Source organism: Loxodonta africana, chromosome 18, assembly GCF_030014295.1.
Source record: "Loxodonta africana isolate mLoxAfr1 chromosome 18, mLoxAfr1.hap2, whole genome shotgun sequence".
In the NCBI taxonomy this organism is placed as follows: domain Eukaryota; kingdom Metazoa; phylum Chordata; class Mammalia; order Proboscidea; family Elephantidae; genus Loxodonta; species Loxodonta africana.
The window spans coordinates 81,899,476-81,924,320 of record NC_087359.1 but is presented as its reverse complement, the minus strand read 5'-3'; the positions used below and the strand labels follow the sequence as shown (position 1 = coordinate 81,924,320).

Sequence of the window (24,845 nt, the reverse complement as noted above, 5' to 3'; positions counted from 1 at the left end):
ATTCTAGACTTTTGGCGGTTATACTACTTTCACTTGTGTCATGATTTAACATTTACATTCTGTTATGGAACTAAAATTCCTCTAGTTGTGTCATATAGACTTTACACTTACGTGGCTCCTTTTACCACGGCTTCCATGGTGTGTATGGCTGGATTCCACCCCCTAGGGCTTCTTCAAGAAGTTTCAGATGCTACAATCACTCAGTGCTTTACTGACTATTGCTTTTATTCTTAAACTTGTCTGGTGTAATACTCTCGGATCTCAATTTTCTCTTCCTCAGGCATTTGTCACAACTGCTTTGCTATCTTCTGCCACTCAGTTCTGCTTGTAGAAGTTTGAGGCCAGGCTGTTCCCTCCTACCCTCCTTGTGGAGGATTTGTTTTGCTTCCTGGATTCCTAATTCTTTATTTATCCTTGAAGTTTAATAATTTAACAGGATATGTGTAGGTATTGGTCATTCTGTATAAGATCTTCCTAGAGCAAGTTATGTCCTGTCAATCTAGAGCTCTTCTTTCATTTTAAGGGGAATTTTTTTTTTTAATTGAACACTATTTCTGTTCCTTTACCAGGTTCTCTACCTCAGGAACACATGTTCTTATCACATGTTGGATCATTTTTATTTGTTCTCCATATTTAGCAACTTCTTTCTAATTGCTTTAATGTTTGTCCATTTCCTCTGCATTCATTATCTCAAGAATTTCTTCCATGATAAAGATTTGACTTTTAACCATGTCTATTTTATTCCTTCCTTTTCATTTTATGTATTGAATTTGTAATGGAGGGTTTGGGGTTACTTGAATCTCCAATCTTTCATTTTATCTCATTTGGTTGTCTTATCCTTTTGTTTTTGAATACTTTATTATCTTAAGTTCTTTTGTAGTGTATAGCACTCATGTTCTAGTTTAAGTTTCTTTACACACAGAGGTCTTTATTATTGGCACAGTATGTTTGTAAAATGGAGTGGCAGGGGGGGCATCTAACCTCCTCTGACTTCACGAGGGTAGCAGAAAATCATTAATGCCATCAGCAGTCCAAGGCTGACTGCTATGAGGCTGAGGTCAGGCATTCCTCTTCTCTCCAACCTTTTTACCAATTCTGACACCAGCTGTCCCTCCCATGGCACTCTCTACCTCCTTGTGTTCAATAATTCGTTGCAATGGCCACACAGAACTCACAGACAATACTCACTATTATAAGGTTTATAAGAGAAGTAACAGGTTACAGTTCAGGATCAGAAACGACAGGATACAGTTCTACGATCAGCATAGCTTCTTCTCAGCCATGCCAGCAGGCAGGCCTCTCTCCAGCCTCTCAGACTCTCAGGACTTTTTGGCTGGCCTGGGCTCTGCTCTGCTTGGAGAAGCATTACAAAGCTCTTCAGCTCCACCAGTAAGTGCCCAGAGGCACCCCACTCTGCAGGTAAGCCTCAGCCTGAAGGCGCTCAGCTCTCTCGCTCTGTGGCTCGGCAAGTCTAGCTCCGCCAAGTGCCCAGAGACATCCCACTCTGCCAGCAACCCTCCAGCCCAAAGGCACTCAACTCTCTTGCTCCATGGGCGGCAAAGCCCAGTGCCAGTCTCCTGGTTCTGCAGCCTCTGCTGCTGACGTTGCTCTGCTGCTGTTTCTTGTCGTCTCTCAGTCTTCAGTGTTACAGCTCTCTCTCTCTTTCTCTGCTGTATGTCTAAGAGGTTCTCAGTGTAGGGACCCTGGGTCCAAGGCATACGCTCCACCCCTAGCCCTTCTTAGTAGTAGTGAGGTCCCCCGTCTGCCTCTGGGACAGCTCATTTTAAACCTGGTGGGATGGCAAAACTGACCAATCCTCATGTTAGGGTTCCATATACCTTATTTGCATGGCCTCATCCCTACAAGGGTGCCACGCACCTTATCTGCATTATTAGCAACCTGTCCCATCCTTTTGGTGGGTCGCAAACACCTGATCTGCATAGTTCCACCCAACCATTTGGTGGGAATTACAAGACAATGGCTAGAAAAGCCACATAAAAGCAATCCATCCCACCACAATGTTGCTTTCTTTAACTTTTCTTTCCAGGAATCTATACGCCTTCTTTATGTCATTCCATGCCCTCTTGCTCAGGTACATTGTGAACAGCTCTGTCTAGACCTTCTCTTTGGTGTGGAAGCGTCTGAGTAGATAGTCCTTGATCGTCCCCACTCTGCCTGGCCTATATTTGTCTTCTCCTCTGAGAAAGAGGGCTGGGTGAGGCTTTCTAGATACTTTTCTATGGCCTGAGAGAACAGCGTACTAAAGCAAAGGAGGGGAAAACTTGGTTGGGGTTGCAACAACCTTTGTTAAGAATCCTGGCCCATTTCCACCAGCCAGACTTATAAACCACTCCTGAGGACTTTGGCTTATCACTCTTGAAAATGGCATGCCATGACAGCCCTTCCTGCAGCCATCAAGAAACCAGGGTGGAATAATGCGGATTCCCAAGCAAAGCATTTACCACCATCCCCATCCATTTAAATTTTCTCAAATTAGGAAGTATCCATGAGGAATTCTAGCTTGAAGAGTTTAAATCAGTTAAATGAGAATCACCTGGGAAACTTTAGCCATACACCAATGCCCAGCCCCAACCCAGAGGCTCATTAAATTGTTCTGAGAGGAGATGTGGGCATCAACTTTTAAGCTCCCCAAGTGATTCTAATATGCAGCCCAAGTTGAGACCACTGGATTATACAACATGATCCAGGCCACACAGCTGGCCCAGGTTCAAACCCAGGTCTACCCGGTTTTCTGCTGTTGTTGTTGTTAGGTGGCGCTGAGTTGGTTCCGACTCATAGAGACCCTATGCACAACAGAACGAAACACTGCCCAGTCCTGAGCCATCCTTAAGATCATTGTTATGCTTGAGCTCTGAACTTTAACTCTGAACTTAGGGAACCAGTTTTAAGAGTTATAACTACTGTAATAACTACTCCAAAACATCAATATAAAAGAGTTCAAAATATACACTATAGATGTCCACTTTGTTAATCAAACAATTTAAAAATTGTCCACACACGCACAGATGCCTGTATACACACACTTTGTAAGTACAGTCCTAGATGGAAACACAAAAGAAACCCAATTACCTCTCAGAACCTGGGTGGAATTCCGAAAGCAAGGAGGGTCTTCGGCGCAGCTGCTGCTGCTGCTGTAACAGCTGCGACGCCTGGCCGACTTCAAGGTGAGAAGAACGATAATCAGGGACCGCAAATTCCTAGTGTTGAAACGATCGCAAATTAATTATTAACCAAAACGTGAGCATCAGCATGACAGCAAATCAAGTATAAACACACAAAAGTCGTTACAGGCCACAAGGTATGGAAAGAAACAGCAATGACGATTTCAATCACTCATTTATCTAATTCTTCCCCACATAAACCCAAAACAACCAACATTTTATTATTCGAAATGCAACTGAAGTTCAACCTGTATTTTACTCATTCTTCTAACAGCACATTACAACAACTCCCGATCTATATTACTCACGTAAGTAAAATCTCAATTTCATTTGTTTAGTATTAAATCCTAAAAAGCGTTTCAATCTTAAATTCGAAGTAGGAAAGCTAGAGGGGTTCACAAAATTATCTAATTAAACCCATGTATATTTACAAATGAAAAAACTGAAGTCCAGAGAATCAAACTATCACACTGCTAGTTAAGTAAGTTCCCTCTTACTCCATGGGTATTTGTATGTTTTCCTGCTTTTCTTTGTTTTGGCAAGAACCTCACTTCAAAAGAAATCTATTATACTATCTCATCATAAGCAGATAGTTGAACACAGAACTGCCAAATAATCCAGCAATTCCACCACTAAGTATACACCCAAAAGAACAGAAAACATGTTCCCACAAAAACTTATATATGAATGCTCATTGCAGCATTATCCATAATAGCCCCAAAGCAAAAACAATCCAAATGTCCATCAACTGATGAACGGATATGCAAAACGTGGTATGTTCATACAATGGAATACTGTTTCTGTTGTTGGTGGGTGCCGATGAGGTGATTCTGACTCAGAGTGACCCTATGAGTCAGAAAAGAACCACATCCCATTGGGTTTTCTTGGCTGTAATCTTTATGGAAGCAGATTGCCAGTTCTTTCTCCCAAGGAGCCACTGGATGGGATCAAACTACCAACCTTTCAGTTAGCAGTTGAGTGTTTAACCGTTGCACCACCAGGGCTCCTTAATGGAATATTATTCAGTCATAAAAAGGAATGAAGTCCTGATACATGCTACAACTTGGATGAACCTAAAAAACATTAAGGTAAGTGAAAGAATCCAGAAACGAAAGGCCATATACTGTATGATTCTATTTATATGAACTCTCTAGATGAGACAAATTCAGAGACAGAAAATAAATCCGTGGTTTACAGGGGGTTGTGGGGTAAAGGGGGTTGTGGGGCAAAGAGGGCTGGAACTACTAGCAGGTACAGGATTTTTTTTTTTTTTTGGAGTTAACAGATACGTTCTGCAATTAGCGATAATAGTTATACAACACGGTAAATATACCAAAAGCCACTGGATTATACATTTCAAAAGGGTGAATTCTATGTTACATGAATTATATCTCAACAAAAACTATTTTAAAAAATCATAAACTGATAAAGTTGAACTGTCCAGGCTGTAACGCGGGGTAGATAAGAGGTCCAGAGCCCTTCTCTATAAGCAATATTAGCCCTTCTCTATAATTTACAGATAGTCTACAAAGAAATCTCAGCTACAAAGATGAAAACGTAGCCAAGTAAAACACATTTAAGACAATACTTTTTAAAAAGGAACCAAAACTCTATAAAGAATTTACATCCTGAAAGATTAAGTAAAAGTAGAAAAGAACACAAATATAGTCATGCACTGCATCACACCCATTTCTGGCAACGTCCAGCTGCATATACATCCGTGGTCCCATAAGTTTATAACAGAGTTCAGAAATCCCGATCAGAGAACAGGACACAGCTGATGTAACCTGATGTAGTGAACTCAACAGGCTCTGCACACAACACGTGTACCTTATGCCTCTTGTACACAAAGTGACTGCACTGCCAGTATCCCATATAGCTTTGCTAAGTACATACTTTGCTAAGTAAGAACATTTCAAGATCTATCCTGAAGTACAACACTGTCAGCGACAGGATAATATCCATATGCCCACAGGAAGACCAGTTAATAAAACTGCTATTCAAATTTACACACCAGCCACTAAGACAAAGATGAAGAAACGGAAGATTTTTACCAGCTTCTGCAGTCTGAAACTGCTTGAACACACAATCAGGGTGGATTGATAATTACTGGTGATTGAAATGCTAAGATTGGAAACAAAGAAGAAGGATCTATGGTTGGAAGATATGGCCTTGGTGATAGAAACGATGCTGGAGATCCCACAATAGAATTTTGCAAGACCAACGACTTCTTCATTACAAATACCTTTTTTCACCAACATAAACGGCGACTATACACACGGACCTCGCCAGATGGAACACACAGAAATCAAATTGACCACGTCTGTGGAAAGAGATGATGGAAAAGCTCAATATCATCAGTCAGAACAAGGCCAGAGGCCAAATGCAAAACAGACCATTAATTGTGCATACGCAAATTCAAGTTGAAACTGAAGAAAATTACAACAAGTCCACAAGAGCCGAAGTATGACCCTGAGTATATCCCACCTGAATTTACAGACTACCTCAAGAACAGATTTGACACCCTGAGCACTAATGACCGAAGACCAGGCAAGTTGTGGAATGACATCAAGGACATCATACGTGAAGAAACCAAGAGGTCATTAAAAAGACAGGAAAGAAAGAAAAGACCAAAATGGACGTCAGAAGAGACTGTGAAACTTGCTCTTAAACGTTGAGTACCTAAGGCAAAAGGAAAAAACAATGAATTAAAAGAACTGAACAGAAGATTTCAAAGGGCAGCTTGAGAAGACAAAGTATTATAACGACATGTGCAAAGAGCTGGAGATAGAAAACCAAAAGGGAAGAACGTACTCGGCATTTCTCAAGTTAAAAGGACTGAAGAAAAAATTCAAGCCTTCAGTTGCAATAGCGATGGACTCTACTGGGAAAATACTGAATGACGCAGGAAGCATCAAAAAAGATGGAAGGAACACACAGAGTCACTATACCAAAAAGAACTGGTCACGTTCAACCATTTCAGGAGGTAGCATATAATCAGGAACAAATGGTACTAAAAAAAGTCCAAGCTGCACTGAAGGCACAGGGGAAAAACAAGGCTCCAGGAACTGATGGAATACAAACTGAGATGTTCCAACAAACGGATGCAATACTGGAAGTGCTCAGTCATCTATGCCAAGAAATATGGCTAACCGACTGGAAGAGATCCATATTTATGCCTATTCCCAACAAAGATGATCCAACGAAAGGGTGAAATTATCAAACAATATCATTAACATCATATGCAAGTAAAATTTTGCTGAGGGTCATTCAAAGGGGGCTGCAACAGCATATCAACAGGCAACTGCCAGAAATTCAGGCCAGATTCAGAAGAGAACATAGAACCAGGGATATCACTGCTGATGTCAGATGGATCCTGGCTGAAAGCAGAGAATACCAGAAAGATGTTTACCCGTGTTTTACCGACTATGCAAAGGCATTCGACTGTGTGGATAATAACAAATAATGGATAATGTTGCAAAGAATGGGAATTCCAGAACACTTAATTGTGCTCATGAGGAACCAGTACATAGAGCAAGAGGCAGTTGTTCAGACAGAACAGGGGATATTGCGTGGTTTAATGTCCGGAAAGGTGTGCATCAGGGTCGTATCCTTTCACCATACCTATTCAATCTGTATGCTGAGCAAATAATCAAAAAAGCTAGACTATATGAAGAAGAATGGGCCATCAGGATTGGAGGAAGACTCATTTAACAATCTGTGTTATGCAGATGACAAAACCTTGCTTGCTGAAAGTGAAAAGGACTTGAAGCACTTACTAATGAAGATCAAAGACCACAGCCTTCTGCATGGATGACACCTCAAAATAAAGAAAACAAAAATCCTCACAACTAGACCAAAAGCAACATCACGATAAACGGAGCAAAGACTAATATCATCAAGGATTTCATTTTACTTGGATCCACAATCAACAGCCATGGTAGCAGCAGTCAACAAATCAAATGATGCACTGCATTGGGCAAATCTGCTGCAAAAAACCTCTTTAAAGTGTTGAAAAGCAATGATGTCACCTTGAAGACTAAGGTGCACGTGACCCAAGCCATGGTGTTTTCAATCACCTCATATGGATGCAAAAGCTGGACAATGCAATTGGCAAAATAAATTCTATTATGAAAACATTCTGCATCCCACTTTGAAGTGTGGCATCTGGGGTCTTAAATGCTAACAAGCGGCCATCTAAGATGCATCAATTGGTCTCAACCCACCTGGATCAAAGGAGAATGAAGAACACCAAGGTCACACGATAACTATGAGCCCAAGAGACAGAAAGGGCCACATGAACCAGACACTTACATCATCTTGAGACCAGAAGAACTAGATGGTGCCCGGCCACAACCGATGACTGCCCTGACAGGGAGCACAACAGAGAACCCTTGAGGGAGCAGGAGAACAGTGGGATGCAGACCCCAAATTCTCATAAAAAGACCAGACTTAATGGTCTGACTGAGACTAGAGGAATCCTGGCGGTCATGGTCCCCAAACCTTCTGTTGGCCCAGGACAGAAACCATTCCCGAAGACAACTGATCGGACATGGAAGGGACTGGACAATGGGCTGGAGAGAGATGCTGATGAGGAGTGAGCTACTTGTATCAGGTGGACACTTGAGACTGTGTTGGCATCTCCTGTCTGGAGGGGAGATGAGAGGGTAGAGAGGGTTAGAAACTGGCAAAATTGTCATGAAAGGAGAGACTGGAAGGAGGGAGTGGGCTGACTCATTCGGGGGAGAGTAAATGGAAGTACGCAGTAAGGTGTATATAAGTTTATATGTGAGAGACTGACTTGATTTGTAAACTTTCACTTAAAGCACAATAAAAATTACTTAAAAAAAAAAAAAAAGGTGGACAATCACTAAGAAGAACAAAGAAGAATTGATGCCTTTGAATTGTTGTGTTGGCGAAGAACACTGAATATACCGTGGACTGCCAAAAGAATGAACAAATCTGTCTTGGAAGAAGTACAACCAGAATGCTCCTTAGCAGCAAGGATGGCTAGACTACGTCTTATATACTTTGGACATGTCGTCAGGAGGTATCAGTCCCTGAAGAAGGACATCATGCTTGGCAGAGTGAAGGGTCAGCGGAAAAGAGGAAGACCCTCAATGAGATGGATTGACACAGTGGTTGCAATAATGGGCTCAAGCATAACAATGACTGTGGGCATGGTGCAGGACCCGGCAGTGTTTTGTTCTGTTGTACACAGGGTTGCTATGAGTTAGAACCGACTCGACAACACCTAAAAACAACAAGTATGTAATACAGAGTTCACACAACGTCCAAATCACATAATGTCCTGTTTCACAGGACATACTGTAGACGTTAAGTGACACATGGCTGTATTAATAATACTGAGGTGAAATGAGTTCTTTATGTGGTCTTGTGCCTTGGTTCTGTGTGGGGAAAAAAAAATACCTTGGGAGATTTTTTTCCCTAAGTCCTGAGCAACTGTCACAGTTGCCCTAGTTCTTTGGAGAAGCTTGTTACTTTCACCCAGGGAAGAAGTCAGGCCCTGCCAGCAGAAAATATCAGTTATTATGCAAACAGTTAGAGCCACTTGCAGTCCAGTGAGGGCAATGATCGGTTTAGTCCAGCGAGGGGACTGGTCAATTATGCAAACAGGGGCTTGAAAATCTGTGCAATAGGACTGAGTCACTTGCCTATAGCAAGGAGCCAACCCCACAGACATGGTGAGAAGCAAGGAGAGAAGAGGGGAAAAAAAGCTGTGTACCTTCAAGCAAAAGGCAAGGGAGAGATAAGACAGAGAGAGAGAAACCAGCAGCATACAGGGCCAACAGGGGTGTGCACGGCCAAGAGCAGGGTATGCACGGCCAAGAGTATGCATACATAGCCAAGATATGTGCACAGCCGAGAGGGGCGTGAACAGCTGAGAGGAGGCCTGTTCTGAGGGGACTTGCACAGCCAAGAGTGCGTGTCCTACACTGAAGAAGGCAGGGATGTGCTTTTCACTTTGAGGGAGCCTTCCAGGCCTTGCCTACGTGCTTCTTGACACTGACCCCAAGTTGTAGTCCGTTACTTCCCCAGTAAACAATATAACTGTTTAAGTACAGTTCTTGAGTTCTGTGATACATTGCAGCAAATTACGGAACCCAGCAGAGAGAGAAGAGAGCTGAAGGGAGGGAGATGGTCGATGTCAGAGATGAAGGAGTGGTACAGCAGCTTGGAGAAGCTGCAAATCTGGGACATGTTTAATCTCCACCTGAGAGGAACCAGCTTTGTGCTGATTCTTATTCACGAAATAATACGTTTAAATATCCTCAAAGAGGATCAAATAGAGATCAAAAACTTAAAACCTTGGTCATTGAAATTAAACAACAATAGAAGAGACACAGCTGAAGGGTAAACGAAAGCTAAGATAGAACGGAGAAATTTTCTAAGAACACAGTAAAGCATAAAGATGTAGAAACTACAGAAGAAAAGTTAAAAAGGGAGCTAGAATAAAAAGTTCCAACATCCAAGAGCCACAGGTAAAATGTTACATTCTAAGAAAGAATAGCATTTCTCAGAAGAGAGAAAAAACATAGTCCTCTGATTTAAAAGAGTCTAAAGGAAAAACAGAGTAAAATTAATCCACACTGGAGTCAAAATTTTTGAAAACCAAAAAAAAAAAAGAGAGAGAGAGAGAGAAACATTGAAGAAAATGTTAAGTTTTAAGAAATAAAAAACGGGTTTCCTACAAAGTAACAAGGATCATAATAAAAGATTTTTCATCAGCAAGACTGAATAAACAGAGAAACAACATATTCCAAGTTTAGAGGAAAAGAACTTTGAAGTTAGAAATTCACTAACCAAATTATAGCTCAAGTTTTAGGACTACAAACTTTTCAGAATTCAAGAACTCAGCACTTTTACTAACCACAAACTCTCTGAAAGAATTTCTAGAGAATGTACCAGCAAAACAAATTAATCCAGGTGTAAGGAGTGAAATAAAAGAAGCAACAGTACATGTCAGGTCCCAGCTACGAGCAGGTAGTACTGTCCAGAACTACCTTCCCAGAGCCAACACCTAGAAAATTAGACAAAATGTAGGAACCGTTTTCAGACACTGGAAAACAGGCAGCACACAAGGCGATCTCCGAGAAAAATGAAACAAATGAGGTGAACCCCTCCACACCCCAGGGTTTCTGCCTCGAGGAAATTTCCAGACTGCAGCTCTGGGAAGGGACTCCAAACACTGCTTCACAACCTTGGTAACTGAAGAAGCGAAGGTACGTGTCTGGGGAGGCAGATTTCTGGGGCTTCCAGAGAGGAGGGAGTTACACACAGAAAGCTTCCTTGAAATCTGAATGTGGGTTCCCTCAAGTCTTTGGCTGAATTCCAGCGTTTAGATGCATAGGGAGAAATGTCACAAGGGTGGGCTAAGAACAACTTCTGATGAAAAGCAATTAGAGGGAACCATAAAAGAGAACAATTCTCAGAACACATACAGGGATGGAACTCACTGAGATTTCCTTTAGCCAGAACGAAGACACCTCACTGAACATGCGGGGCGTTCAGTAGATACCCTGGTGATGCAACGGTAAGCCCTTGGCTGCTAACCGGAAGGCTGGCAGTTTGAACCAACCCAGAAGCTCCACTAGAAAAAAGACACGGCGATCTGGACCTACAAAAATTACAGCCTGGAAAACCCTATGGGGCAGTTCTACTCTGTCACATGGGGTCGCTATGAGTCAGAATCAACTGGGCAGCACCTAACAACATCAGATGCTCCAGAAGAACCAAAAACCAAACCAAACCCACTGCCGTTGAGTCAACCCTAACTCATAGCAACCCCAGAAGGAGCAGGGACTAAATCAGACCTACAGATTCCTCTAGACCTGCCCTAACGGGGTTTAAAAACAATCTCGAAGTAATTCAATTGCCTGCCAGAAGGAATACAACTCTCTTCAGAGGAATACTGCAAAAGCTCACCCGAAAAAGTAGAAAATTCACAATGTTCATACTCCATTAAAAAAGTACTAAATATATGAAAAAAAGGGCAATAAAAAAATTACTAAAATAATGGAATGAGCAGAGAAGGACATTAAATTATGCTCCATATGCTCAAGGATGTAAAAGAAAACATGAAAATAACAAGCACACTGAGGATATAAAAAGGAACCAAATGGAACTTTCGGAAATAAAAAATCCAATGTCTGCAATGAAAATTTCATCGGACGAGATTAAGAATAAATTGAAGAAAAGATCACTGAACTTGAGGACATAGCAAAATAAAGTAAATGGATAAAAAACAGGAAAAAAAAATGAAGTTCAGCGGCCTGTGAGATAATATAAAATATGATTAATTGGAGTCCCAGAAGAAGTGAAGGGGGAGTGAGAACAGAAAAAAGTATCTGAAGAAATAACAGCCAAAAATTGTTCCAATTTCATGAAAACTCTACATCTACAGGAGAAAGCAGCTCAGTGAATGCCAAGGATGATAACACACTTTGACAAAGCACACCAAAGTTACCACCTATTGCCAAAAACCAGTGAAAAAGACAGTTTACATATAAAGGAACAAAGAAAAGAATAACCATAGACTTTTTCTCAGAAACCACACAAGCCAGAATACAATGAAATGAAATCTTTTTAAGGTACTGAATGAAATGGTCAACCTAGAATCTATATCCAGTGAAAATACCCTTCAAAAACAAAGTTGAAATAATTTTTTCAGACAAATAAAAGCTGAGGGGATTCACTGCCAAAAACCTGCACTAAAAGAAATGAAGTTTCTCAGGCAAAAAGAAAATTATATCAGAAAAAAAGTGGATATATACAAAGAAATGAAGGGTGCCAGAAATGGTATACATACGAGCAAAAGAAGAAAACAGTAAAGAACAGAAATCAGTTTAACAGAAAAAAGAAAAAGGGTTAAAATGAATGAAACCAAAATGGAAAAAAAGAATCAATTAAACTGATAAACCTCTACTAGACTGATAAAAGAGGGGAAAAAAAAATCACCTCGGGAATGAAAGAGGGGGCATCACAACAGATCTTACAGACAGTGAAACAATAAGGGAATAATACGACAATAAATGTAATACCTTCAACAATAAAATTACCCAAAATGACTCAAAAAACAAACAAAAAAATAGAAAATTTGAATAGACCTATTCAAATTTGGTGGTTCAATGGTAGAATTCCTGCCTTTCATGTGGGAGATCTGGGTTTAATTCCCAGACAATACACCTCACGTGCAGCTGCCACTCATCCCTCGGCGGAGGCTTGTGTTTTGCTGTGATGCTGAACAGGTTTCAGCAGAGCTTCCAGACTCAGACAATCTAGAAAGACTGACAATCTACTTTCGAAAAATCAGCCAACAACAACCCTCTGTATCACAAAGATCTGATCCCACTGTGCATGGGGTCACCATGAGTCCAGGCCGACTCAACTGCAGCTAACAACAACAACATCATATCAATTAAGGAAGATGAGTTCATAATTTAAATTCTTCCCACAGACAGCTTAGCTGATAAATTCTATTAAACATTTAAGGAAGAAATAACAACAACTCTACACAAGTTCTTTAAGACAACACAGGAGGAGGAACACTTCAGAAATTAATATTATACTTAATGGTGAAAGACTGGATGCTTTCTCTAAAACCCTTAGAACAAGGTGAGGATGTCTCACTCTGTAATCAGGAGCACACTTCAATGGAATCCTCAGCTGTACCCAGTAGTACTCAACTATATTTTGCTGGTATATTTGTTTTCTTATTCTCTGAGATGAACATTTCATCCCTTCCCTTCCCTTTTTCTTCAAACCTTTTACATTCCTGCCCCGGGCCCACTGTGAGCTCATAATTGCACCTCATATTTTATTTTTCATGGGATAAACCAATTATACAAACTCATCTTCTTACCATCAAATCTCTTACAAAGGTAAAGACCCTCATCTTATCCATCACTCAAGAGAAGCCGAGTTATCTTTCTCCAGTTGCTGTGCTTAATACTCAACCAGAAGCTGGAGCAAAACAGAGGTTATTAACGTAGAAGCCCTAGGTAACTGAGGCCTTTCTATCTGTCAACAGCTGCTGAAATTAACTGCGAGATACGTTCAACTCCTGAAATCTGGCACAGTGCCAAAGGAGACAGGACTAATTAATTCTCAACCTTTGGTTCCCCATCCTTGAGAATGATTCTTGCCATTAAAAAAAAAAAAAAAAAAAATTTGGTTTCTGATCAATAAATGTATTAAAAAGAAAAACACATAATACATACACAATTTGCACAGAATTTGTCTCTTACCTGCTGGTGACGAGTGCTGGGAAAGGTGTACTGGACGGAGTGGGGAGGATAACGACTTTGTTCTGTGCTGAATGCTCCTTGGTTGGGAGGATAACCTGAACTTGACATTATCAGTAAAGAAGTCCTCACCAGGCTGTGAGTTCAAATGCAACAAATAATCATTTTTCTAGGAAACCACCTAAACAGGAGGGGAAAAAACAGAATTGATAAGAACTTTTTTTTTACCAGGTATACTTCCAATAAGCTATTTTTATGCAAATAACCTGTGCCTTCTAGTCTGTTTGCCAGCCACTCCCTCCCCGCTCCCCCCCAACTCTGAGGTATTTTCACAAGTACCTCTATGCCAATATTTTTACACGTTACTGTAAAAAAAATTAGCATAGAGCAACAAGGAAAATACCTGGAGGAATGAGGGAGTGTGTGTTATTTGCATAAAAGTATGGTATACCTATACCACCTTAAGTAAAACCACAATTAGCAGTGAAAGCTTTCTCTCATGTATTTATTTAACTTTCTGTGTCTTGCAAAATGTTAAAAGGTCTTTTACTTTACACTTAAAGTTCTTCAGTATATCACAAATAATATAAGCAGTTATATAAAGTAAAAGCATGTATATAAATTTTAGCACAGGCCCCAGCACATTGTAGTTGCTCAGTAATTGCTTTCTTTCTACAAATGTCTTAAAAATAAATATTACATGTTGTTAAAAATCCATGGTTCTAGAATTTTAAGTTGTAAAAAAGTCAACTTTAAAAATGGATTTAAGAGTACTTATAAGGTAAGCATTTATATACAGGAAATATCTCTTTATTAAATAATATTTGTTAAATTATAATATTGTCTTTACTAATAATTATTAAATAATTCTGTCCCAAAATGATAGCCTAAGCAGCAAAGGGAACAGGTAAGCTCTCAAGGCAGTTTCCCTTTCTACAGCATCCTCCCGCAGGATTTTGGCTGCCAGACTCAGAACATCAGGTGAATTTTCCCCAGAAAAGTCCCACAGTAATCACAGATGATACTGGGTTGTTTTTATAGATTTGGCATTCTCTCCGTTGACTCATAGAGAGGTTAGAAACTCTCTCTGTATTGTTTACATTTGTAATAAAGACTTCACAATGTTAAGTTATCAAACAGTTACAAGTACAGGTAGTCCCTGACTGAGTTAGACTTAGTGAGACTACTAGCATTTAGAATCATTTATTTTTTTTTTTGGTACATCTTATCATTAGTAATATGTACAACATACAACGTTGCGGTGCGTAATTTGCTGACGTTATCATTCTCACATGTTCACTCACAGATGTTCAACTGTATGATTTACTCTCCAAAACACTGCCATATAGGTTTAGTTTTCTAAACTTAATCAGGGGCTTCAGGTGCTTGAAAACATGGGCCCAAATGCTAACAACTTTGTTAAAGCTGACAGGCAGATTCAGGAAGCAGTGAGATTAATAATAAACATACAGACCAACGGAACAGAACTCAGAGTCCAGAGATAAACCCATACATCTATGGTCAACTGATTTTTGACAAAGGTGCTAAGATTTCAATGGGGAAGGAAGAAGACGCTCTTTAATAACGGTGCTGGGAAAACTGGATTTCTACATGCAGAAGAATGAATCAGAATCCATACCTCACACCACAGACAAAAACCAATTCAAGATGGATTAAAGATCTAAATGTGAAAACTGAAACTATAAATTTCTCTGAAGAAAAAATAGAGGCATGGCTGTCGGCCCAGCTTTTAACAGTGGATTATCTGACACAATAATAAAAGCACAAATAGCAAAAGACAAAACAAATAAATGGGACCTCATAAAAATTAAAAAAACTTTTGTTAATCACAGGATTGTATCAAAAAAACTAAAAACACAACCTACAGGTTAAGAGAAACTTTTCGGAACCATATATCTAATATGGGTCCAATATCCAATATATATATATAAAACTTCTACACTTAACGACAAAAAGACAACCCAAACAAAAAATGGGCAAAGGACTTGGGTAGACATTTTACCAAGGAGGATATCCAAATGGCCAAAAAACAGGTGAAAAGATGCTCAATGCCTTTAGCCATGAGAGAAACACAAATCAAAACCACAACGAGGTAACACCTCATTCCCACAATAAACCAAAACAACAAAAAAACCAAACCCACTGCCATCAAGTCGATTCCGACTTATAGCAACCCGAAAGGACAAAGTAGAACTGCCCATAGAGTTTCCAAGGAGTACCTGGCGGGTTTGAACTGCTGACCTTTTGGTTAGCAGCCACAGAACTTAAACCACTACGTCACCAGGGTTTCCCCTACAAGGATGGCTAAGATTTTTTAAAAAAAGTAAAATAACAAATGTTAGTGAAGATATGGAGAAACCGGAACCCTTATACGCTGTAGGTGGGAATGCAAAATGATAGAGCTATTGTGAAAAGCAGTGTGGTAGTTTCTCAAAAAAATTAAAACTAGAACTACCATAAAAAATCTAGTGCCGTCGAGTCAATTCCAACTCATAGCGACCCTATAGGACAGAGTTTCCAAGGCGCTACCACATGATACATTAATTCCACTCCTAGATATATACTTAAAAGCAGCGATGCAAACACACATATGTACACCAATATTTGTTGCAGCACTATTCACAATAGACAAAAGGTAGAAACAACCTGTCTATCAATGGAGGAATGGATAAACAAAATGTAACACATATATACAATGGAATATTACTCAGCCTTAAAGAGAAACGAAGTCCTAATATGAGCTACAACATGGATTAACCTAGAAGACATTACACTGAGTGAAGTAAGTCAATCACAAAAGGGAAAACACTGTATGAGCTCAGGGCTATGAAATGACAAGAATATGCAAATGTATAAGACCAAAGTTTATCACTGATCCCCGGAGGTGGGAGGGAGAAGGGGGAAGGGGAGCCATTGTTTGGGAAGTAGTGAATTTCTGTTTATGGTGAAAGGAAATCTGGCATGAAATAAGGGTAATGGTTACACAGTATGATGAATGGAATTGCTATCACTAAGCTATTCACCTGGAAAAGGTTGAGTTGATAAATGTGTTATATATATTTCTACAAAAAAAAAAGAAAGAAAAAGCAGCTGCTTATACTGCCTATGTACAATCAAACACGTCATAGGATTTGTTTTCTTACTTTAGATGTTTAGGGTTATGATTTTGTGGGATATTCTAATCAATTGGCCTAGTATTGATTTTAGTGCTTCTGTTCTACCTCCTCATTCGATGTTTAGTACCTGACATCTTAAACACTTGTGACTGGCTATCCAAGGTATGACCACTGGTCTCCGTTTATCTGGAGCAGCAGAGGAAGGAGGGTCAAGAATCAGAGGAGGAACTGGAATATGTGTCTAACTGCTTCCATAGACTACTGCCTCATTTCCTAAGAGACCAGAAGACCTGGATGGTACCCGCCTATGATTATTAACATTTTGACCACAGATTCTATTTTAAAAATTCTGATCAAAAGAGGGGGATATATGGAACAGAATTTCACATTCTCATGGAGTCCAGACCTTCTGGAACCACTGAGGCTGGATGACTCCCCATAACTATTGCCCTGTACTAATTTAGAAACCTTAAACCATAAACCAAAACTATCCCCTGAAGTCTTATTAAAGCCAAACAATAATTTAGCTTAATTAGAAAAGTGTATCTACCTTGAGCATTGTGCTCTTTTAAAGAATTATCTACATGTGATCAAAGGGACAACCAGCAACTCAAAGGGTTAAATGAGAAGTCCAGGAAAGGCACTGAGTTTGTGTTAACAGTGGTGAAATAATTTGGAAAAGGATATTGAGAAATGTGGCACATCTTGAAGAATGTAACCAATGTCACTGAATTGTACATGCAGAAGTTGTTAAACTGGTATATGTTTTGTTCTGTATATTTTCACCAAAAATGAAAATACATAATGAAAGAGTAAGCAATAAAGCAAATGGCAGGGACCACAATGTGGTAAAAATCTGGGAATTTAGGGAGATGCACAAAGACACACGCTCAAGAAAAAGATGCAAAACAAGGGTCTAAAGACAATTTTGAGCAAGATTTCTTAAAACATGAAGCCACACTATTCCTTCTTCTGTACAGTCTCTGGTTCTCAAAATGTGGTCCCTAAAACCTTTTCAGGAAGTCTTCGAGGTCAAAACCATTCTCGTGATAGATGTGGCTAACCTTGCTTTTTGCTTGCGTTTGTTTGGTATCACTACCAAATAATCATAAAAACTGATTCTTTACGTGAATGCTTAGCCACAAACTTTAAATAAGATACTCACAGTGTTGAATAATTTTGAATCTCATGGTTTACCCTGGAACAACTATTTTGATCTTTGCACTGATGGTACCAAAATAAAAAAATCCTAACCCGCTCCTGTCACATCGATTCTGACTCATGGAGACGCTTGAGTTTCAGAAAAGAACTGCACTCCACAGGGGGCTTGAACCACCAACATCTGGGTTAGTAGTCCAGCACTTAACCATTTCCTCCAACAAGCGTACAAAAAGGGAAAGGCGGAGAAAAGCTAGCGCTTGCACAAAGCCGTGAATGTAGACTAGCTGGAGGCTGTTATTCTATCATCAAGCAGTTGAAGAGGGGAAAAAAACAGCCAGTTTCATTTAAGAATGTCCTTAAAAAATCATCCATCTGAGACCAAACAATCAACAATGACTTTAAAACAAAGATGAGAATGTAAGGGGGCAGGGACACTAGATTAACGGAAGTGGAACAACCAGCACAGAAATATTGAGAATGGTCACACATTGTGAAGAATGTAGCCAATGTCACTGAACAATTTGTATAGAAATTGTTAAATGGGAGCCTAAATTACTGCGTAAGCCTTCACCAAAAACACAATAAAATATTATTAAAAAAAAAAAAGAATATCCTTAGACTCAGGAAAAAATTTAACCAGAATGGTGAAAATCTTGAAGACAAAAAAACAATAAAACATTACTAAAAGAAATCAAAGACCTAAATACATGGAACAACGCTCCAAGTTTGTAGATTGGAAGGCTTAATATACTTAAGATGTCAATATTACCCAAAGCAGTCTATAAACTCAATGCAATCCCCATCCAAATTTCAATGGCCTTCTTTGCAGAAATGGAAAAGCCAACTATCAAATCTGTATGGAAAGGCAAGGGAATAACTAAAGCAAACAAAAAACCTTAGAAAAAAATATATGGGATCAAACAAGAACCAACCAAAGATCCCTGTACGTTTCTGGGAAGAATTCATTCATTCATTCATTCATTCACCTAGCTTTTAAAACCAGACCGGGAAAACAAGAACTCCTCCCCACCCAAAAACACACTATCTACTGATCGGTGGCCCCTACCAACCAGAGACAGTTCCAAGGTTTTTTGGGAATGGCTGGTTTTTGCCACAACTGGATCCCAAATTCTGGACTTACTGCCAAGCCTTTCCACCAAGCGAGCCTTAGAGGTAGAAGACGTAGACCGCTTAGAATGCACCTGGACAAAGCAACAAGCTTTTGATACCATTATATGATTGGGTTAAGAGACATTTAACTGAACCAAAGGTCTATATCACTGTTTCAACAGTGGTAAAGAGCTGCCCCACCTGTGCAAAAAATAATCCCAAGAACACTGCTGAAGAGCCCCTAGGGGTCCAGCAAACTGGGGCAATATGTGAAAACAACTGGCAGGTAGATTTCACTGAGATGCCTCAAGCTCCTGGGAATTACAAATATCCGCTAGTCTTTATCGCTATCTTCACTAACTGAGTTGAAGATTTTCGTTGCAGGACTCAAAAGGCCACCAAGGTTGTGAAGCACCTCCTGAAAGAGATCATCCCTCGATTTGGTTTCCCCTCTCCACTGGCAGTGACAACAGGCCCCATTTTGTGGCCTTGGTGATGCAATTGGTGGCAACCACCCTGGACATTAACTGGAACTTACACACAGCTTGGAGACTCCAGTAAAGTGGTAAAGTAGAGTGGGCTAACCATGCTCTGAAGAGACACCTAGCAAAGCTGTGCCAAGAGACTAAGCAGGTATGGATGGACAAAGGCACTGCCTATGGCCCTCTTCAGAATTCAGTTCGCCCCTAGAGGCAAACCAAAACTTAGTTCATTTGAGCTATTATATGGGTGCCATTTATTAGAGAGCCCCACTATGACCAATGTAGCTTGCCTTAATAATGACCAACCTCCCTCCCTCCACGAGGTTGGAGATGTTCAAGTTAACTAAATACCGTGCAGTCTCTGGGCAACTCTGTCTTCTCTCCACAGATACGCTCATCTGAGGAGCCCACACGAGCCAAAGGTGGCCCTCCATTCGTTCTAGCCTGGTAACTTCTCAAGGCATGGAAAGCCAACAAGCCCCTTGAGAAGTGGACTGGGCTCTCTGAAGTCCTCTTGGCTACCCCAACGGCTGTCAAACTCAACAGACTCAAAATTTGGATCCACCATACTCTAGGAAAGAAAACAACCCCGCCGGATGCTGAGGGCAAACTCCTGACAACCGTGTGAACTGGACTTGTGAGCCAGTCGAGGACATTAAGTACTTGTTTTCCCGACACGCTCCTGCATGAGTGAGATCCCCCAAAGAATCTTAACACTGCTAATAACTTCAGAGTTAGTGTTCTGTCTCCTACACCTATATACTCTACTTGAAGAGGTTAGATTGCTACAGGCCTTGGTGTGAGCAGAATCAACTACGAACAGGCTGACGTGATTATTCCTAGGAGATCCCCTGTGTGTAAACGCTGGATGGGATTTCAACATTCTTAACAGGTTGCACCAGGCAGTTGTAAACCATACTGCATGGGCTAACAATTGCTGGATTTGCTCACATTCCCCTTTGCATATAGGGCAAGGGTTACCCATAACCCCTATACCTCTCCATCAACTTACTGGCTAAAAGAAAGAGGACGGGCAATTAATAAAAAACAAAATCCTAGGCCGAGTCCAATACACTGTGAGGTCTGCCTACCCATAATACCTCAAAAGTAGATCAGTGGCAACAATAAAAGGCCATCTGTTCGAGCCTATGTCTAATCTTGCCCCCTCCCCGAGAACATGCCAAACAATTCCAAGCCAGGCCATAGTTCAGAATGGTCACTGGTCCTGTAGGACAAATGTCCAAACAGAAAAGGAGGGAATAAGACAGAGGTCCCCAGGCTGTGGAAAATTCCACTGCCTCAAACAACTTGCTTGGCACACCCCATAATTTTACATTAAAATCCTGGTTCCTTTGGGTAGCATTCCCTGTAGCTTTACATTAAAATCTTGGTTGCCCTCTCCTTAACTGCCATCCAAAACTAGAGGAAACTGGCGGAAGCCAGTTTAGGCATCATGCTGACATTCAGGATAACCTTTTAGCTCATTAAATACCTCATACATAGTAATTTCCCCACCACTGGGTGAAGTTTAACTGTCATTTTCTCAACGTGATGACGTTATATGCAAACCCTACTGCACCTGCATAGTCTGATTAAGAAGGTTGCTGATGTAACTTGTATGAACGTACTTAAAATTAGCCTTCCCCCTCACCTTGGCTGAGCACTCTTGGTAGCAGCAGCCCAACTGTTCCTTTCCTTGGGTAATGAAGTAAAGACGTTTTTCTACTCTCGCACCTCAGTCTTTTGTTTATTGGCTGAGGCTACTCGCGCCAAGCAGAACATGGGGTTCCCACCAGGCAACATGGTGACCCTATGTATAACACAACAAAACGTTGCTTAGTCCTGTGCCATCTTCATGATCACTGGTATGTCTGAATCCACTGTTGTGGACTTTGACTCATTAATTTTGGAAATGTGATCACTAAAGACCAATCACCAGAAAAAGACTTCATGTTTGGTAAAGTAGAAGGTCAGTGAAAACAAGGGGAACCCTCAGTGAGTTAGACTGACACCATATATGTGCATGCATGTATGTATGAGTGTGTCAACACACACACAGTCCTTGGGTGGCACAAATGATTAAGCACTTGGCTACTATCCAAGGGACGGTGGTTAAATCCACCCAGAGATGCCTCAGAAGCAAACCCTGGTAATCCACTTCCAAAAGGTCACAGCCACCCAAATCCCTATGGAGCACAGTTCTGCTCGGAAACACACATGATCTCCGTGAGGTGCAATCAACTCAACAGCAACTAGTTGGTGTGTATGTATATATGTATGTATGTATGTATGTACATGAATATGTACATACCAAAAAAAGCCTGCTGCTGTTGAGTTGATTGCGACTTATAGAGATCCTATGGGACAGAGTAGAACTCCCCCATAGAGTTTCTAAGGAGCACCTGGTGGATTCGAACTGCCGACCTTTTGGTTAGCAGTCAAGCTCTTAACCGCTGCACCACCCAGGCTCCCATACGTATATACATACATACACCCATATACGGAAACCCTGGTGGCACAGTGGTTAATCCACCAGGCGCTCCTTGGAAACCCGACGGGGCAGTTCTCCTCTGCCCTATAGGGTCACTATGAGTCAGAATTGACTCAGTGGCAATGGGTCTGGTCTGGTATAGACACATATATACACACACATATACAAATACATATACACATATATGTGTGTATTCTGAATATTAACCTTTTTCTTCCTTTATGTTACAAATATTTTCTTCCAGAATTCACAACTTGTTTCATCTTTTTAAAGACCTTCTCCATCCCCAAACTGCAAAAATATTCTTTTACATTCTCCTCCTACACTTCTTAAAAGTTTTACTTTTTTATGTTTAGCTCCTTAATCATCGGAATTTTTTTTCCTAAAAAATGGTAAGGTAGGTGTCTACCTGTATCTTCTTTTCCAATCAGTATAGTTAATTATTCCAACAATAATTACTGAATATTTCTGCGTTTTCATACTGACATGCCATCCTTATTACAAACCCAGCAATTTCAATTGTAGGTATATTATACCTTACAGAAACTCAAATACATTTAAAAGGATATTTACTATGGCATTGTAATAGGAAAAAACTGAAAACAAATTAATAGAACGAATAAATTGTGGTACATTCACGTGACTTAAAATACTACACAGCAATTACAATGAATAAACTAGAGCTACATGTTTCAAAACAGATAAATCTCAAAACAATGCTCAATGAAAACTTTACAAAATAATACTTGTTGTTGTTGGTGTTGTTGTTGTTGGGTGCCCTCACGTCAGTTCCGACTCATCGCGACCCTACGCACAACAGAACGAAACACTGCCCGGTCCTGCGCCATCCTTACAATCGTTGTTATGCCTGAGCTCACTGTTGCAGCCACTCTGTCAATCCACCTTGTTGAGGGTCTTCCTCTTTTCCGCTGACCCTGTACTCTGCCAAGCACGCTGTCCTTCTCAGGGACTCATCCCTCCTGACAACATATCTAAAGTATGTAACACGCAGTCTCGCCATCCTTGCCTCTAAGGAGCATTCTGGCCGCACTTCTTCCAAGACAGATGTGTTTGTTCTTTTGGCAGTCCGTGGTATATTCAATACTCTTCACCAACACCACAATTCAAAGGCATCAACTCTTTTTCAGTCTTCCTTATTCATTGTCCGGCTTTCACATGCATATGATGCGACTGAAAATACCATGGCTTGGGTCAGGCCCACCTTAGTCTTCAGGGTGACATCTTTGCTCTTCAACACTTTGAAGAGGTCCTTTGTAGCAGATTTGCCCAATGCAATGCGTCTTTTGATTTCTTGACTGCTGCTTCCATGGCTGTTGATTGTGGATCCAAGTAAAATGAAATCCATGACAACTTCAATCTGTTATCATGATGTTGCTCATTGGTCCAGTTGTGAGGATTTTTGTTTTCTTTATGTTGAAGTGCAATCCATACTGTAGGCTGTGGTCTTTGATCTTCATTAGTAAGTGCTTCAAGTCCTCTTCATTTTCAGCAAGGAAGGTTGTGCCATCTGCATAATGCAGGTTGTCAATGAGTCTTCCTCCAGTCCTGATGCCCCGTTCTTCTTCATATAGTCCAGCTTCTCGGATTATTTGCTCAGCATACAGATTAAATAGGTATGGTGAAAGGATACAACCCTGACGCACACCTTTCCAGACTTTAAACCAATCAGCATCCCTTGCTCTGTCTGAACAACTGTCTCTTGATCTATGTAAAGGTTCCTCGTGAGCACAATTAAGTGTTCTGGAATTTCCAGTCTTCACAATGTTATCCATAACTTATGATCCACACAGTCGAACGCCTTTGCATAGTCAATAAAGCACAAGTAAACATCCTTCTGGTAGTCTCTGCTTTCAGCTAGGACCCATCTGATATCAGCAATGATATCCCTGGTTCCACATCCTCTTCTGAAATGAGCCTGAATTTCCGGCAGTTCCCTGTCAATATACTGATGCAGCTGCTTCTGAACAATCTTCAGCAAAATTTTGCTTGCATGTGATATTAAACGATACTGTTCTATAATTTCTGCATCCAGCTGGATCACCTTTCTTGGGAATAGGCATAAATATGGATCTTAAGAATGATACTTATCATATTAAAAACACAGAAAATACTATGTATCTACTTTACATCTAAGGAAGGAAGGGAAATGATCTAGGGGAGGGATACAATCTGTAATCATTTCATAAAACAAAAACTGAAGCAAGTATGGTAAAATACTAAGTTTTCTTAAATACAGATGGTAGGTACATGGACATGTCTTATACTACTCTCCGCACATTCCTACTGGTACAAATTAACAAAAAAAAAAATCTTTATTATAAAGCATATTCATATATATCCATGATTCTAAACTCACTAATTTGTCTTTTTTTTGTGTCCCAGTGCCATGCTTTATAAATTATTATAACACTGATGTTTTTATATCTGTTAGCGCAAGTTTCCCTTCACTGCGCTTTGTTGTTGCTCCCACTTTCAAAGCCTTCAGAGCTATTCCAGCAACTTTTCTCTCCCACGTGCATATCAGAGTCAGCTTGTCAAGTCCCATACAAAATTCTGGATGAGAATATATAAACAATGAATCCAGGACTGACTAAAGGAGAACAGATACCTGTACACTAGTGAGTACTCCCATTTTAAAACACGATTATGTATGTTCACATCTTAGGATGGGAAATAAAAACGTGCACGTACGTGTGTGTATATATACAGGGTCGCTATGAGTCGGAATCGACGTGATGGCAATGGGTTTGTTTATTATTTTACATACATATGTGATTAAGATAGTAATATTTTACATATATGTGATGGGAGATTTTATATATGTGATAGAAAAATATATATGGGCCATGTAAATATACATAAAATATATATGCAAAATTTCCACGACAAAGGTTATTTGTGTATGTTTGCAAGTGCACGTGTGTACGTGTATACTTTCATGTTTTAGAATAGGAGTTATTTACATATATAACTAAGATGGAAATTATACATACATA

At 40.2% G+C, this 24,845-nt stretch overlaps 1 protein-coding gene across 14 annotated transcripts in view; it reads right to left on the bottom strand.

Moving 5' to 3' along the window:
* Positions 1-24,845, bottom strand: part of NCOR1 (nuclear receptor corepressor 1) — a 251,600-nt gene that overhangs the window by 201,319 nt on the left and 25,436 nt on the right. For all 14 annotated transcript variants that reach the window (XR_010318467.1, XM_064271844.1, XM_064271846.1 and 11 more), the window contains exons 2-3: positions 13,451-13,628; positions 3,091-3,218 (exon numbers count right to left, since the gene is read on the bottom strand). Coding sequence is in view for 13 of the 14 variants with exons in the window: in XM_064271844.1 (XP_064127914.1) it covers positions 3,091-3,218; positions 13,451-13,558 (236 nt within the window). In the remaining variant the exon portion in view is untranslated. The remainder of the gene's footprint in view (positions 1-3,090; positions 3,219-13,450; positions 13,629-24,845) is intronic.